We start from the raw sequence: 12983 nt of genomic DNA on the forward strand, positions 1-12983 counted from the left end.
GTAGGAGAAAAGGCAAAGCCATCTTCCCAGATCCTTTCCTCCCAAGTCCACCAAGAAGTAAGAAAGGAGAACACAATCGATGGTTTCCACTGCATAAACACCAAACAAAAGCTTACATGAACTTTGATTCGAGTCTTGGCCTTATCAATATTGAGAGGGAATTGTTTCCTCTAAACTCAACATCCACAGGATATGCTTCCACTATTGTGGGCATCCTTTGGTCAGCTGGTTGAAAAAAGCATCTCAATGAGCTTCATCTAGTCAAATTGTGTTAATTTCTCGATCGCTATCAACTCCTGGCTTAACCTTCTACTCATCATTTAACCTTCATCTGCTTGTCCATGAGAGAAAAGCTTGCCAAGTCTGAGGAGAAACCAAGAAAGTATCGAGAAAGACTAGAGCTAGTGACCATGAGAGAGGTCAAAACAGAGGTCAATTTGAAAGACATTTGAATGGAGCTAGATATAGCATTCAAATGGATTTCAGTGTTTCAAGAAGAAAATGCTGGATTGACTGAATAAATATCCATCATGACATCTAAAATGCATAAAAATGTGCCTACCTTTTGAGATACATTTTATGCTCATTTTTAATGTTATTGCACTTTAATGAAATGTATTTTGTGTATTTCTTACTTCAGGTACAAGAAATGGAGTTTTGGGGGAAAAAGAGCAAAAATGGAGAAAAATTGGGTCAAATGGAGCAAAGGAACACAAAGTGACTTGGTCAAGGGAAAAGAAAAAAAAGGCATAGAATCATAAGAGAGAACAAAAGAAGCTGGTTCGTCTGGGGGACAAATACCATGTTTGGATTTCATTCATTCAGTTTCAAAAACTTCCATTATTATTTAGAATAAAGTCATAGGAAAATTAATACCGATCGAACGAAAACCTCCCATGGTGTGATTATAGGTGAATCAGAAAATGATGCGACTCCATCCCATTTCCTTATAAATAATGAAGGAATGTCAAGTATCTTTCAACACATGAGATCTCTCGACCACCCCCATCTAATTTTATCCCTCCATCTGAAAGGGCTACAACAAACTGTCAGTCTCCACATGTGAAGGTTGAAGGTTGGGGAGGTTCTATGAAAAACATAGACAAAATCCCTTTTTCAGCTAATGCAACTGAGTGTAGGAGAAAAGGCAAAGCCATCTTCCCAGATCCTTTCCTCCCAAGTCCACCAAGAAGTAAGAAAGGAGAACACAATCGATGGTTTCCACTGTAAAAACACCAAACAAAAGCTTACATGAACTTTGATTTGAGTCTTGGCCTTATCAATATTGAGAGGGAATTGTTTCCTCTAAACTCAACATCCACAGGATAGAATTCTTAAAAGGAACTTCAGAAGACTTGCTTGGGGAGGAGTTCGAAATATATGTTTTGTATTTTTTTTTGAGTTTCCTTAAGTTTATTTTATAAACCTAATTTTAAATATCAAAAATGAGCTCCATCTAGTCAAACTGTGTTAATTTCTCGATCGCTATCAACTCCTAGCTTAAGCTTCTACTCATCATTTGACCTTCATCTGCTTATCCATGAGAGAAAAAGCTTGCCAAGTCTGAGGAGAAACCAAGAAAGTATCGAGAAAGACTAGAGCTAGTGACCATGAGAGAGATCAAAACAGAGGTCAATTTGAAAGACATTTGAATGGAGCTAGATATAGCATTCAAATGGATTTCAGTGTTTCAAGAAGAAAATGCTAGATTGACTAAATAAATATCCATCATGACATCTAACATGCATAAAAATGTGCCTAACTTTTGAGATACATTTTATGCTCATTTTTAATGTTGTTGCACTTTAATGAAATGTATTTTGTGTGTTTTTTACTTCAGGTACAAGAAATGGAGTTTTGGGAGAAAAAGAGCAAAAATGGAGAAAAACTGGGTCAAATGGAGCAAAGGAACACAAAGTGACTTGGCGCCTAAGCGCTAGCTTCTGACACCTAAGCGTCAGACCCAGTACATGGAAACAGAGAGCCTAGTGCCATGGCGCCAGACAATTATTTCAAGCTTCTAGAAGGTTGGTGCTTAAGCTCCCAGACTGACGCCTAAGCGTCATAATCAATTTTTTTTATACAAAGTATTTGAACGAATTTTGAAAGGGCTTCTGAAGTGACTTGTGGGGATTTCAAGGGTTATTATAAGGGGATGTCTCTTCCAAGTAAAGGGCGGTTGTTGTTGGTTGTTGTGAGAGAGGTGGTTAGTGTAGGGGAGAGGTTTTGTTGCTAGTGGTTGTTGTGGGAGTTGTATAGAATTCTTAAAAGGAACTTCAGAAGACTTGCTTGGGGAGGAGTTAGAAATATATGTTTTGTATTTTTTTTTGAGTTTCCTTAAGTTTATTTTATAAACCTAATTTTAAATATCAATCAATGTGTTGTTGTATTTTCCTCATGAAATATGAGTAGTTTTCTTTATTATTCTCCTTATAATGAGAAATAATCATGTGTAGGATTAGAATTGTTTAGAATCGCTTTTAATTTCAATATTGTGATGGTATATTACTTCATGCTTAATTTACTTATGCAATTTGGTCAATCATAAGTCAAAAAATATTGTGAAAACGTAATGACCTGGAAGGGCTATGCTTTTCCTCAATTAATGATTACCACACTAGCCTTCAAGATGAAGAAAAAGTAATCTTAAAGTGAGTGCAAATAGATAGAGAGATAAAATTTGACGGGTTTAAAATTGGTGATTCTAGGGTGACAAACTAGAATGTTAACTAATTGTTCTAGGGTTTGGAACTTGAGGCTAAGTTAGTCCCAACTGAGGGATAACGTGGGCAATCTAGGGTGACAGACTAGAATCTACCCAATATAACCAAGGATTTAGGAACTTAACTCTATGTTAGTCAATATTATTTATGCACTCGAAAGAGGGTAAATAATATGTATACTCCTATTTTTCACAAAACTATATTTAAATTTATAAACATTTGATTCCTACACTTATTATAATCTCATTGCAAGAAGAAGAATTTTTTATACAATTTGAACTCTTCTACATAAAACTAGTTTAGAAACCTTTAACATTTTCTTTAGTTTAGAAATATAATTTGTAAGTTTTAATTAATTATTTATAAAATTTCAATCTTAATTCCAAGGTAAGTTACCTTCAGTTTAAGAAGAATTTTACTAATTTAATAAAGAAAGTTTTTTCTTCTCTATGGGATTGATACTAGGGACTAATAAGTGTTTTGTATTTTTGTTTGAGTTTCTTTAAGTTTATTTTATAAACCTAATTTTAAATATCAATCAATGTGTTGTTGTATGTTCCTCATGAAATCTGAGTAGTTTTCTTTATTATTCTCCTTATGATAAGAAATAATCATGTGTAGGATCAGAATTGTCTAGAATCGCTTTTAATTTCAATATTGTGATGGTATATTACTTCATGCTTAATTTACTTATGCAATTTGGTCAATTCATAAGTCAAAAAATATTGTGAAAATGTAATGACCTAGAAGGGCTATGCTTTTCCTCAATTAATGATTACCACACTAGCCTTCAAGATGAAGAAAAAGTAATCTTAAGGTGAGTGCAAATAGATAGAGAGATAAGATTTGACGGGTTTAAAATTGGTGATTCTAGGGTAACAAACTAGAATGTTAACTAATTGTTCTAGGGTTTGGAACTTGAGGCTAAGTTAGCCCCAACTGAGGGATAACGTGGGTAATCTAGGGTGACAGACTAGAATCTACCCAATATAACCAAGGATTTAGGAACTTAACTCTAGGTTAGTCAACATTATTTATGCACTCGAAAGAGGGTAAATAATATGTATACTCCTATTTTTCACAAAACTATATTTAAATTTATAAACATTTGATTCCTACACTTATTATAATCTCATTGCAAGGAGAAGAATTTTTTATACAATTTGAACTCTTCTACATAAAACTAGTTTAGAAATCTTTAACATTTTCTTTAGTTTAGAAATAGAATTTGTAAGTATTAATTACTTATTTATAAAATTTCAATCTTAATTCCAAGATAAGTTACCTTCAGTTTAAGTAGAATTTTACTAATTTAATAAAGAGAGTTTTTTCTTCTCTATGGGATTGATACTAGGGACTACATCAGAGCTTTGTATTACTTGAAATGATACATGCACATGCATAGTATCCCTAGTGTGTAAAATTGAACTATAGAGAAAAAACGATAATTATATGTTAAATAACACTCAGTCAAGAATTAAGGGTGCACGCACTTACAAGTAGTGAGAGTCAAGTTTTTGGCATTATTTTCTGAGATTTGAAATTAAAGTAATTACACACTAAGCACACACAAATTGTAGCGGGGTCAAGTATCTAACACCGTTGTCGGGTAAACGACGAAACTTTTTTGACTTAAAAATTATAGTTGAACTGTAGACTTATTTTAGGAAAATTTTAGTGTTGCTTACCTGTATTAGTGCTTATTTGTGTGTTACAAATATTTTTAAGTATTTTTGAGTGTTTAGTTCATTTTATTTTCTAAACTTCTACTTTCGTAGGCATAGTTCAGGATCTGAAGGTTTTGTTACTTACGATTCTCAGTTAGAATGGACTATAAGAAAATTTAAAAATAAAAAGAACTTCACAATTTAAAAGAAATGACGAATAAATTAGATAATTAAACTGTTGAGAATGAACATCATCTCGTATCAAGACCTTTAAGGGATTACGTAAACCCTATATCAACATTATTTATGCACTCGAAAGAGGGTAAATAATATGTATACTCCTATTTTTCACAAAACTATATTTAAATTTATAAACATTTGATTCCTACACTTATTATAATCTCATTGCAAGAAGAAGAATTTTTTATACAATTTGAACTCTTCTACATAAAACTAGTTTAGAAACCTTTAACATTTTCTTTAGTTTAGAAATAGAATTTGTAAGTATTAATTACTTATTTATAAAATTTCAATCTTAATTCCAAGATAAGTTACCTTCAGTTTAAGTAGAATTTTACTAATTTAATAAAGAGAGTTTTTTCTTCTCTATGGGATTGATACTAGGGACTACATCAGAGCTTTGTATTACTTGAAATGATACATGCACATGCATAGTATCCCTAGTGTGTAAAATTGAACTATAGAGAAAAAAAAACGAGAATTATATGTTAAATAGCACTCAGTCAAGAATTAAGGGTGCACGCACTTACGGGCAGTGAGAGTCAAGTTTTTGGCATTGTTTTCTGAGATTTGAAATTAAAGTAATTACACACTAAGCACACACAAATTGTAGCGGGGTCAAGTATCTAACGCCGTTTTTGGGTAAACGATGGAACTTTTTTGACTTAAAAATTATAGTTGAACTGTAGACTTATTTTAGGAAAATTTTAGTGTTGCTTACCTGTATTAGTGCTTATTTGTGTGTTAAAAATATTTTTAAGTATTTTTGAATGTTTAGTTCATTTTATTTTCTAGACTTTTACTTTCGTATGCATAGTTCAGGATCTGAAGGTTTAGTTACTTATGATTCTCAGTTAGAATGGACTATAAGAAAATTCAAAAATAAAAAGAACTTCACAATTTAAAAGAAACGACGAATAACTTAGATAATCAAACTGTTGAAAATGAACATCATCTTGTATCAAGACCTTTAAGGGATTACGTAAACCCTATAGCAGATGAAATTAACCTCAGTATACAAACTCCTGTTGTAGCAGCTAACTCATTTGAGCTAAATACACCTTTTAAAACCAAAAATGACCTTTAATTTAGCCTTCTAGAAAGCAATAAGAAGATGCAAGCAGGAGAAGGACAACTTCAGATGACAGTTAAGACTGAACAAGCAGCAATGAACGAACTTCAGTTGAACTTCCTTAGACTTAAACAAAAAGAAAAAAAAAAACTTAGGACTTTGAGGTTGTTCATCTAGTATGACATAAATCATCATATTATACTTAGGCTATCGTACAATCATGTTATGCAGTATAAGTCCTAACTCTTTTAGGATTCCAAGATTGTTCGTTTGGTATGACGTAAATCCTCCCATCTTCCTAAGAAGTTTGCATGATTGTATATTGTGCAAGCGTAAGCCCTAATTTTAAATAACTTACAAGACAAAATATTTAAATAACATTATTTCTAAAATGTAAAGCCAAAAAAATAAGATTGTTTGAGAATTCATTGAGGTTCACCTCAAGATCTGTAACGTTGTCTACTTCTCGCTCTTTTAATCTCCAAAAAAACTATTCCTATTTGGTCTATTCCCACTTGAATTTTCCTACAAACAACTGTGAAAATGGAACTTTTAATTATTGAAGACGAAACTTCTTATCATTACAAATAGTTTTTTAAAGTCATTTCAATCATTTAAGATGTAATTAATTATAGGGGCTTGCCCTTACATAGAATTAATATCTCTGGTAATTATCAGTCACAAATTTTACAAACTAAACAGATGTCATAAATTTCTTAGTTTAAATAATCAAGCTTACTAACAAGTTTTGTGCTTATCTTTTAGGGTGATGCATTACTGTATTTAATGAAAGAGATCTATCATGTCTCATTTTTCAAAATTAAAATGTTATTTTCAAAACTAAAACTATACATATATTAAGTTAAATTATTTTCAAAAAACAACCAATAAATTCCCGAAAACCAACTAATAAATTCTCGAAAACCAACCAATAAACATTCTTTGTCATTTGAATACTGAGCTAAAATTTTGGCACTCCAACCACGTGCCTAGGGTTTTGATGGTTCAAAGGACAACAAAGAATCACCAACCCTTAAACGTGATGGATTGAAAGTTTCCGGCTTTTTTGAGTGCTTAATCACGATACTTATTCCCTGTAAGAGAGTGATTGGAGGGTTTGAGAGATACTTTGAAAGAGTTTTAGGAAGAGATTAGTGAGTGGATTTCAATATTTTAAGAGTGTAAAAGTATTGTCATGTGGAGATACACTGTAAATGAGAATCCTTGCAGAGCGAAGCATTACTTTATTAAGTTTGATTGTTTTTATTTTATAAAAACTTGATTTTACTTAATTTCGATAGAATTTCTACTTTTTTTATCTCTCATGCTAAGGAAATAAGTTCATCTCTCTCTTGGATTGATAATTTAAGTAACTTAAAGTAATCCATGTCATGTGATTGTTAAAATCTTACAAAATATGTTAATATCTTAACTTGAAATGCTTAATTTACTTTCAAATTGGCCACTTCGAATGTTAAAACCTATTGTGATATAGGACGACGGAAGAAGGCTAGTGGAACAATGAAATTAACATACAACTTTTTTGGAGAATAAGAATTTTGCTGTTGTGATTGTACTATCAACAAGTAAACATAGAATCCTTAGGGTTTTTGTATAATTTAAAAGACTAAATTTTATTATGAAACCCTAAGCTTTCATGTGATGGTAGAGGGAAAAGAGTATGTCTGGTCCTGGTTGTCAATGATATTTGAATCACTTGGATAACTCTAGGTTTATTTTGTACAATTCAAGGGAGACTCTCTCACTTTACTATCAATCCTTATTATTTTACATTTACAAAATTAGGATTATAAACTTTTAAAAATTCACAAACCCTCGACGCTTCAAACTAACAGAGGATTAATAAATTATAACTTTTCACTTTTGGTTTTGGAAATTAACAAGTTCACTGTGAGATTGATATACATAGATTCAAAAATTTTTACACTACTTGATTGACATATATTCTTCGTGATTTATGCAGGCTTCACAAAAACACTCTGCACTGTAAGAAAAATTTTATGGTTGGCTTGAAGATTTGGATGGAGGATGAGTAAACTTAAATATTTGTTAAACTTTCAATGGAGGTGTGAGATTAGTTAAGAGGAGTTTTAAAATGGTTATAAAGTAGTTAGAAGATAAAAACCAATCTTATTCAAAATGGCCGAATTAGGTCGCCAAGCACTTACATAGAAAGATAGCAAATTTTTGCAGTAAATTTATTATTAGAAAAACTACATGCCAACCTTATTTATAAGAATTATAATCAAATATCAAGCTATTATCATTCAAGGAAAGAGAGAGAGAGAGAGAGAGAGAGAGAGAGAGAGAGAGAGAGAGAGAGAAAGTGTGTGGAAGGAATAAGACAAATAACCATTAATGAATGAGGGTTCAAAAAGAATGATTTATTTTTTGCTCTCATAGTTGATCAAGTGACTAGTCTATTAAAGTTCCCAAAATTAAAAAGTAACTCTAAAACCTAAACCAGAAACTTAAAAAATCTTGGGTTTTGATGATTAGGCTTTTGCTTGGCACTTATTACGCTTGAGCTTGGGCTCTCATAACTAGACTCTTAGCTTAAAATGCTTAATCCATTTGATATGCTACATTAATATTTACATTTAGTTTGATGATTTCAATTTGTATGGTTTTGTTTAAATCAACAACATAATATTTACATAGTTTTATGTTCGGCACTTATTACGCTTGGGTTTGGGCTCTCATAACTAGAATCTTAGCTTCAAATGCTTAATCCATTCGATATGCTACATTAATATTACATTTAGTTTGATGATTTAAATTTGTATGGTTTTCTTTAAATCAACAACATAATATTTACATAGTTTTATGATAATAATCATCTCATATTATATTTTATTGACTAAAAAATATTATTAAAGTTCATTTAATAAACTAAATTTTTAAAGTTATGTACCAAAAGTATAAATTACGTTATAACACCTTATTTTGTACAATGACAAACAAATTAGCTTCGCAAGAAATTGTTTAAATAAAAAAAATTTGTTATTATAATTAATTTTTTTTACTTATATTGTAATCAATTAGGTTAATTGAATTTAAATTTAAAATTTTGTTGTTGCTTGTGCCTTTTATAAAGAATTTGATTTTTTGTAATTAGAACTTAGATCTTATGTGAATAAAGTGTAGAGTAATTTTAATGATCAATGAGAGACTGCTTGATTTGCTGAAAAATGAAATGTAATGCAAAAAGAAATAGCTAATGGAAAATAAATGTTATTATTTGGATGATTACACTTGAAATACATGAATTTGTGATGTTGTATTTGGGTGAATATAGTTTAAATGAATATAGTATAAACCACTTGGAGGCTTTTAATGACAACATGGAAGCAATTGTGGTCGATGGTGGTGGGTTAAATACTGGAGGCTTTGGTTGGCATGGGCCGGTGGCAGATAACAATAATGGTGTTGGGCAACTTGTTGGCAAACATTGACCACCTATACAGAGGTCTTGATGGTTATAGTGACTATGGTTTAGACAGTGATTATAATATTTAAAGATTATATAAATTTGATAACTTTTAAATACATTAAAAATAAGTTAAAAATTGCATTTAATATTCATTATCATGTTATATTATATTATTTGTTTAATATTTTTGGAAATTATATATTAAATTTTTTTTTGTGGATTTATTTGTTGGATTTTAAATCAAACATCCAAAATTCAAAATCACTTCATTTAATATTAAAAATTATTTATATAAATATTGCGTTGGCGTGAAGGTGGCATCAAGCAAACTGGCCCGAAGTCTCCGCTTCCACCGTTCGAAAGCAAACTTCGATCTCTTTTGCTTCACTCGGGTAGGTGGTAGAAGGCAGTCGCCCTGATGGATCAGTGGATGAAGAAGATGAAGGATGGCGGCGTTACTTACGCTTATCTCATCTTTTACATTGCCATATCAAGTGGTCAGATTTTCTTCAACAAGGTCTCTTTTCTCTCCACTCCCAGTACTCACTGGTTCGCCAATGGCTTTGGTTTTTATCTCTAATTGCCGTTCCGCTGTTATTGATACGAATCTGCGGAGTTTCGTGAAGGAGATGAGAGGAGGTGAGGCCGTCTATTATGCTCCGTTGGGTTCGGTTAAGTAATAGGAATTGGATCTGCTAGGGCTGTCAAATTGAAGTCTCATTGTACGTGTTTGGGCTTCATAAGAGTAGTAATTTTCTCTTACTATTATTCGTGAGTTTGATATATTTGGTTTCTATCCATTCTGCGAATCTTAAACGAAACTTCTTCAAAATGGTTTAGTATTCTGATAATGTTAGCCTAGATCTTTAAGGTTTTGGTAAGGCTAGATCGCCAAAGCTGAACCTAAATTTTTGTAGTTAATTAGAACATCCGATGAAATGTAGTCCTTCTTGTCATGAAAGCATATGGCTCGATGCCGTTTAATAGCAAATAACTTTAGGGGCTGTTGCTCTGCAAACAGAATTTAGTAATGTATATTTAGAAATGATCTGCATAGATCTCAAGTCAATCTGTGGTCCAAGATCAGGGGACTAGAATAACCTTTGTTATTCTCTTTAAAGCAAAACTGAACATGTAATTTTTATATATTTTTTTGCCCATCATATCTTCTATAAATAGAAGACCCATATGAAGTATGGAGAACCTTTGGGCTTCCCTCACTTGTAATGTTCAGTTTATGGAATAAGATGGGTTAGAGGGGACACCCCATTTCCACCCGACGGGGGAAGTCTTCCTCTCTCTTTCTCTCCATCTTCCTTCATCGGTCTAACGCTCTATTTCTCGGGCACGGTCTACTAGATAGATTTAGATTTAACATACTTTAAGGTACGGTGAGCATGAATCGGGCCATCAACAAGAAGATGAGCAACACCGAGAAAAAAATATTTAGTGAGACACTCCTAGCAAAAAGTATTAGGGGTACTTACATTGTAGCATATTCACTCCTCGCCACCGGCAATCACCACGAGACTCCGTCTTTCCCTGTAGATCTCCCATCAAACCGATTTCAATTGATCGACTACCACTTCACCAACTGCCCTCCAGATTTTATTTTCTGTCTCACCTTGATCTCAACCCGCTGGCCAATTTGTATTGCTAGAAAGTCAGATCCATCTCCCAGCCGACTGTTTATGCCATCCTAGAACTCTGTACAAATTCCCCTCGTCTTCCACACTTTTATCCAACAATGCTTTCCACAGCTTTAGCCTCCCCTTACAGGGATAGCATCCCCCCCACTACTCCCCTTCACATACAAAAACTTTATCGCCTACACTCCCCTAGACGACTCCTTGCAGATTGAGCATCTAATCTACAGACTGGCTTGCCGACCCACTCTTTAGATCCCTCACCGTCTGGTCGAATTTCTTTAAGTGGACCTGTTGCTTGGTCGATCGAAAGCCGCACCACCGGTTGGCTCACCGTCTCCCATTCAGTCGTCTCACCTTGAAGTTCGCAGACCCCGCTGTCACGCGTAGATCTATCCTATGAGTCGAAGTCCCCTAATCAAACCTCTCTATCGCCTAGAAGTCCACCGACCCGTCTCTCGGCCGGATTTGTTGTTATTCAAAATTTTCCCCACACCGGCATTTGCAGCTTGAAAATTTCTCCCACGCTTATACTCCGACCGTCGAGCGGGAAACAACCACCGCCATTGGAGATCGTAAGCAACTGATTGAGGTGAAAAGACACAAAAAATAGTCTTCGACAACAATACATTCCATCACGATCATCTACAAAATCGAGCTTTCCCACACGATCTCTCATTTGAGGACGAGCTTTTCAGTTTCTTAGTTGAGGTTGGATAACAATTGGGGACTACTGAGGTTGGTTCCGTATGTCATTGTTGTCCAGAATTGTCCTATCAATCAACGATCATGGTTAAGGAGCAGATGGTTTTGATATTGTCTAGAAGTAGAAAGTGATTATTTACTAAGTCAACGGAGTTTCATCAGTCTCTCTTATCTTGCTCATTCTCAACTACACCGGTCACACTTCGGTCGTCAACCTACCTCCGAACGGCCATTTCGCTCTTTTTCGAAATTGTTAAGGAAGCTTGATAACTAGAATTACCAAATTTGCGGTTTTTATTTTGCTCAAACCGATTGCTTATATATGTATTTACATCCATACAGCCTGAGCTCGCTCAAGCTCGGCTCGTTTACAGCCCTACCTGCCATTCCTCATCCGAAGATTGACTCACCTGATCAATAAAATGGTCTAAAGTTTGCCGGACATGTGTAGGTTGTTGGAATGGTCTAAAGTTTGCCGGACATGTGTAGGTTGTTGAACATTAGAAACAACTACTTGTTGTACCAGCTGATCTTTTATCGGATCGAAGGAGCACTCTCGTATGTCTTGACATGTAAGTGAGTCTTCTTTAATAACAGTGAGTGGTATCAACACATTTGGATCTGTAACTGTAATATGATGTTCTTCATCAGGAACTGCGGAGTTGGAAAGAGGATCGGGTTGCACCTTCTCTGCAGGGATGGTAGGTGGCTGATTTTTAGCGATATTTGATCTTAGATGATGATGAAAGCGATAGTAAATAGTAGCATTGTGGCCAAACATACTACAATGAGAGCAATAAGGAGGGTGTGGTTCTAATTCAACTTTTTGTCAATACCTGTTGTGAGTAGTGTCAATTCATACCTCATTCGGAGCTGGTTGAGTGATATCTCTCTCAACTAACACACAAGCCACAGAGGGTCTGGTGACAACAAGCGTGAGACTATCAACCTTGAGAGACTTACCGTAAGCAGTTGCTAAAGTGTAGATAATTTTCATGTTGAACAGATGTAATTTTAACCCCGGAAACTTTATCCAAACTGGAATGATAAGAGACTCCTCTTTTGGATCAAAATCGATTGTCTACTTCAGAATTTTCATAAAACAGTTGTCGATCTTGATAACTTTTCGAGAGAAAATGTGAGTGTCATTTAATTCTTATAAACATATATAGTTACATGCACAATACTCTGTTCTTTGGCACTTCCGACAAGGCTCCCCTTTTTGTCGGCCGAGCACATGCCTCCGACCAGTCTCTTACCTTCGGCCAACTGTATGCCTTCAACCAAAAATCTCAAATCACGAAAGATTCACACATAAACACCGCTCCATTCTGCCAACAAACCACCCTCCGATATGCAATCTACTATTCGACCGACTGCTCCAAATGCCTCCGGACCAGACACCTGTCTCCCACAGGCAATCCCAAAAGAGAGAAGATTTACATACCTACCACCAATATATATATATATATATAT

The 12983-nt window shown here is 34.0% G+C and overlaps 1 protein-coding gene across 3 annotated transcripts in view; it reads left to right on the top strand.

Moving 5' to 3' along the window:
• The first annotated feature begins 9486 nt into the window (after positions 1-9486).
• Positions 9487-12983, top strand: part of LOC110024728 (probable sugar phosphate/phosphate translocator At3g14410) — a 59628-nt gene continuing 56131 nt past the window's right edge. For all 3 annotated transcript variants that reach the window (XM_020724855.1, XM_020724856.1, XM_020724858.1), the window contains exon 1: positions 9487-9673. In XM_020724855.1, coding sequence (XP_020580514.1) covers positions 9575-9673 — 99 coding nt within the window. In that variant the 5' untranslated portion in view covers positions 9487-9574. The remainder of the gene's footprint in view (positions 9674-12983) is intronic.

The sequence above is a fragment of the Phalaenopsis equestris genome, unplaced genomic scaffold (genome assembly GCF_001263595.1).
Source record: "Phalaenopsis equestris unplaced genomic scaffold, ASM126359v1 Scaffold000272, whole genome shotgun sequence".
Taxonomy (NCBI): domain Eukaryota; kingdom Viridiplantae; phylum Streptophyta; class Magnoliopsida; order Asparagales; family Orchidaceae; genus Phalaenopsis; species Phalaenopsis equestris.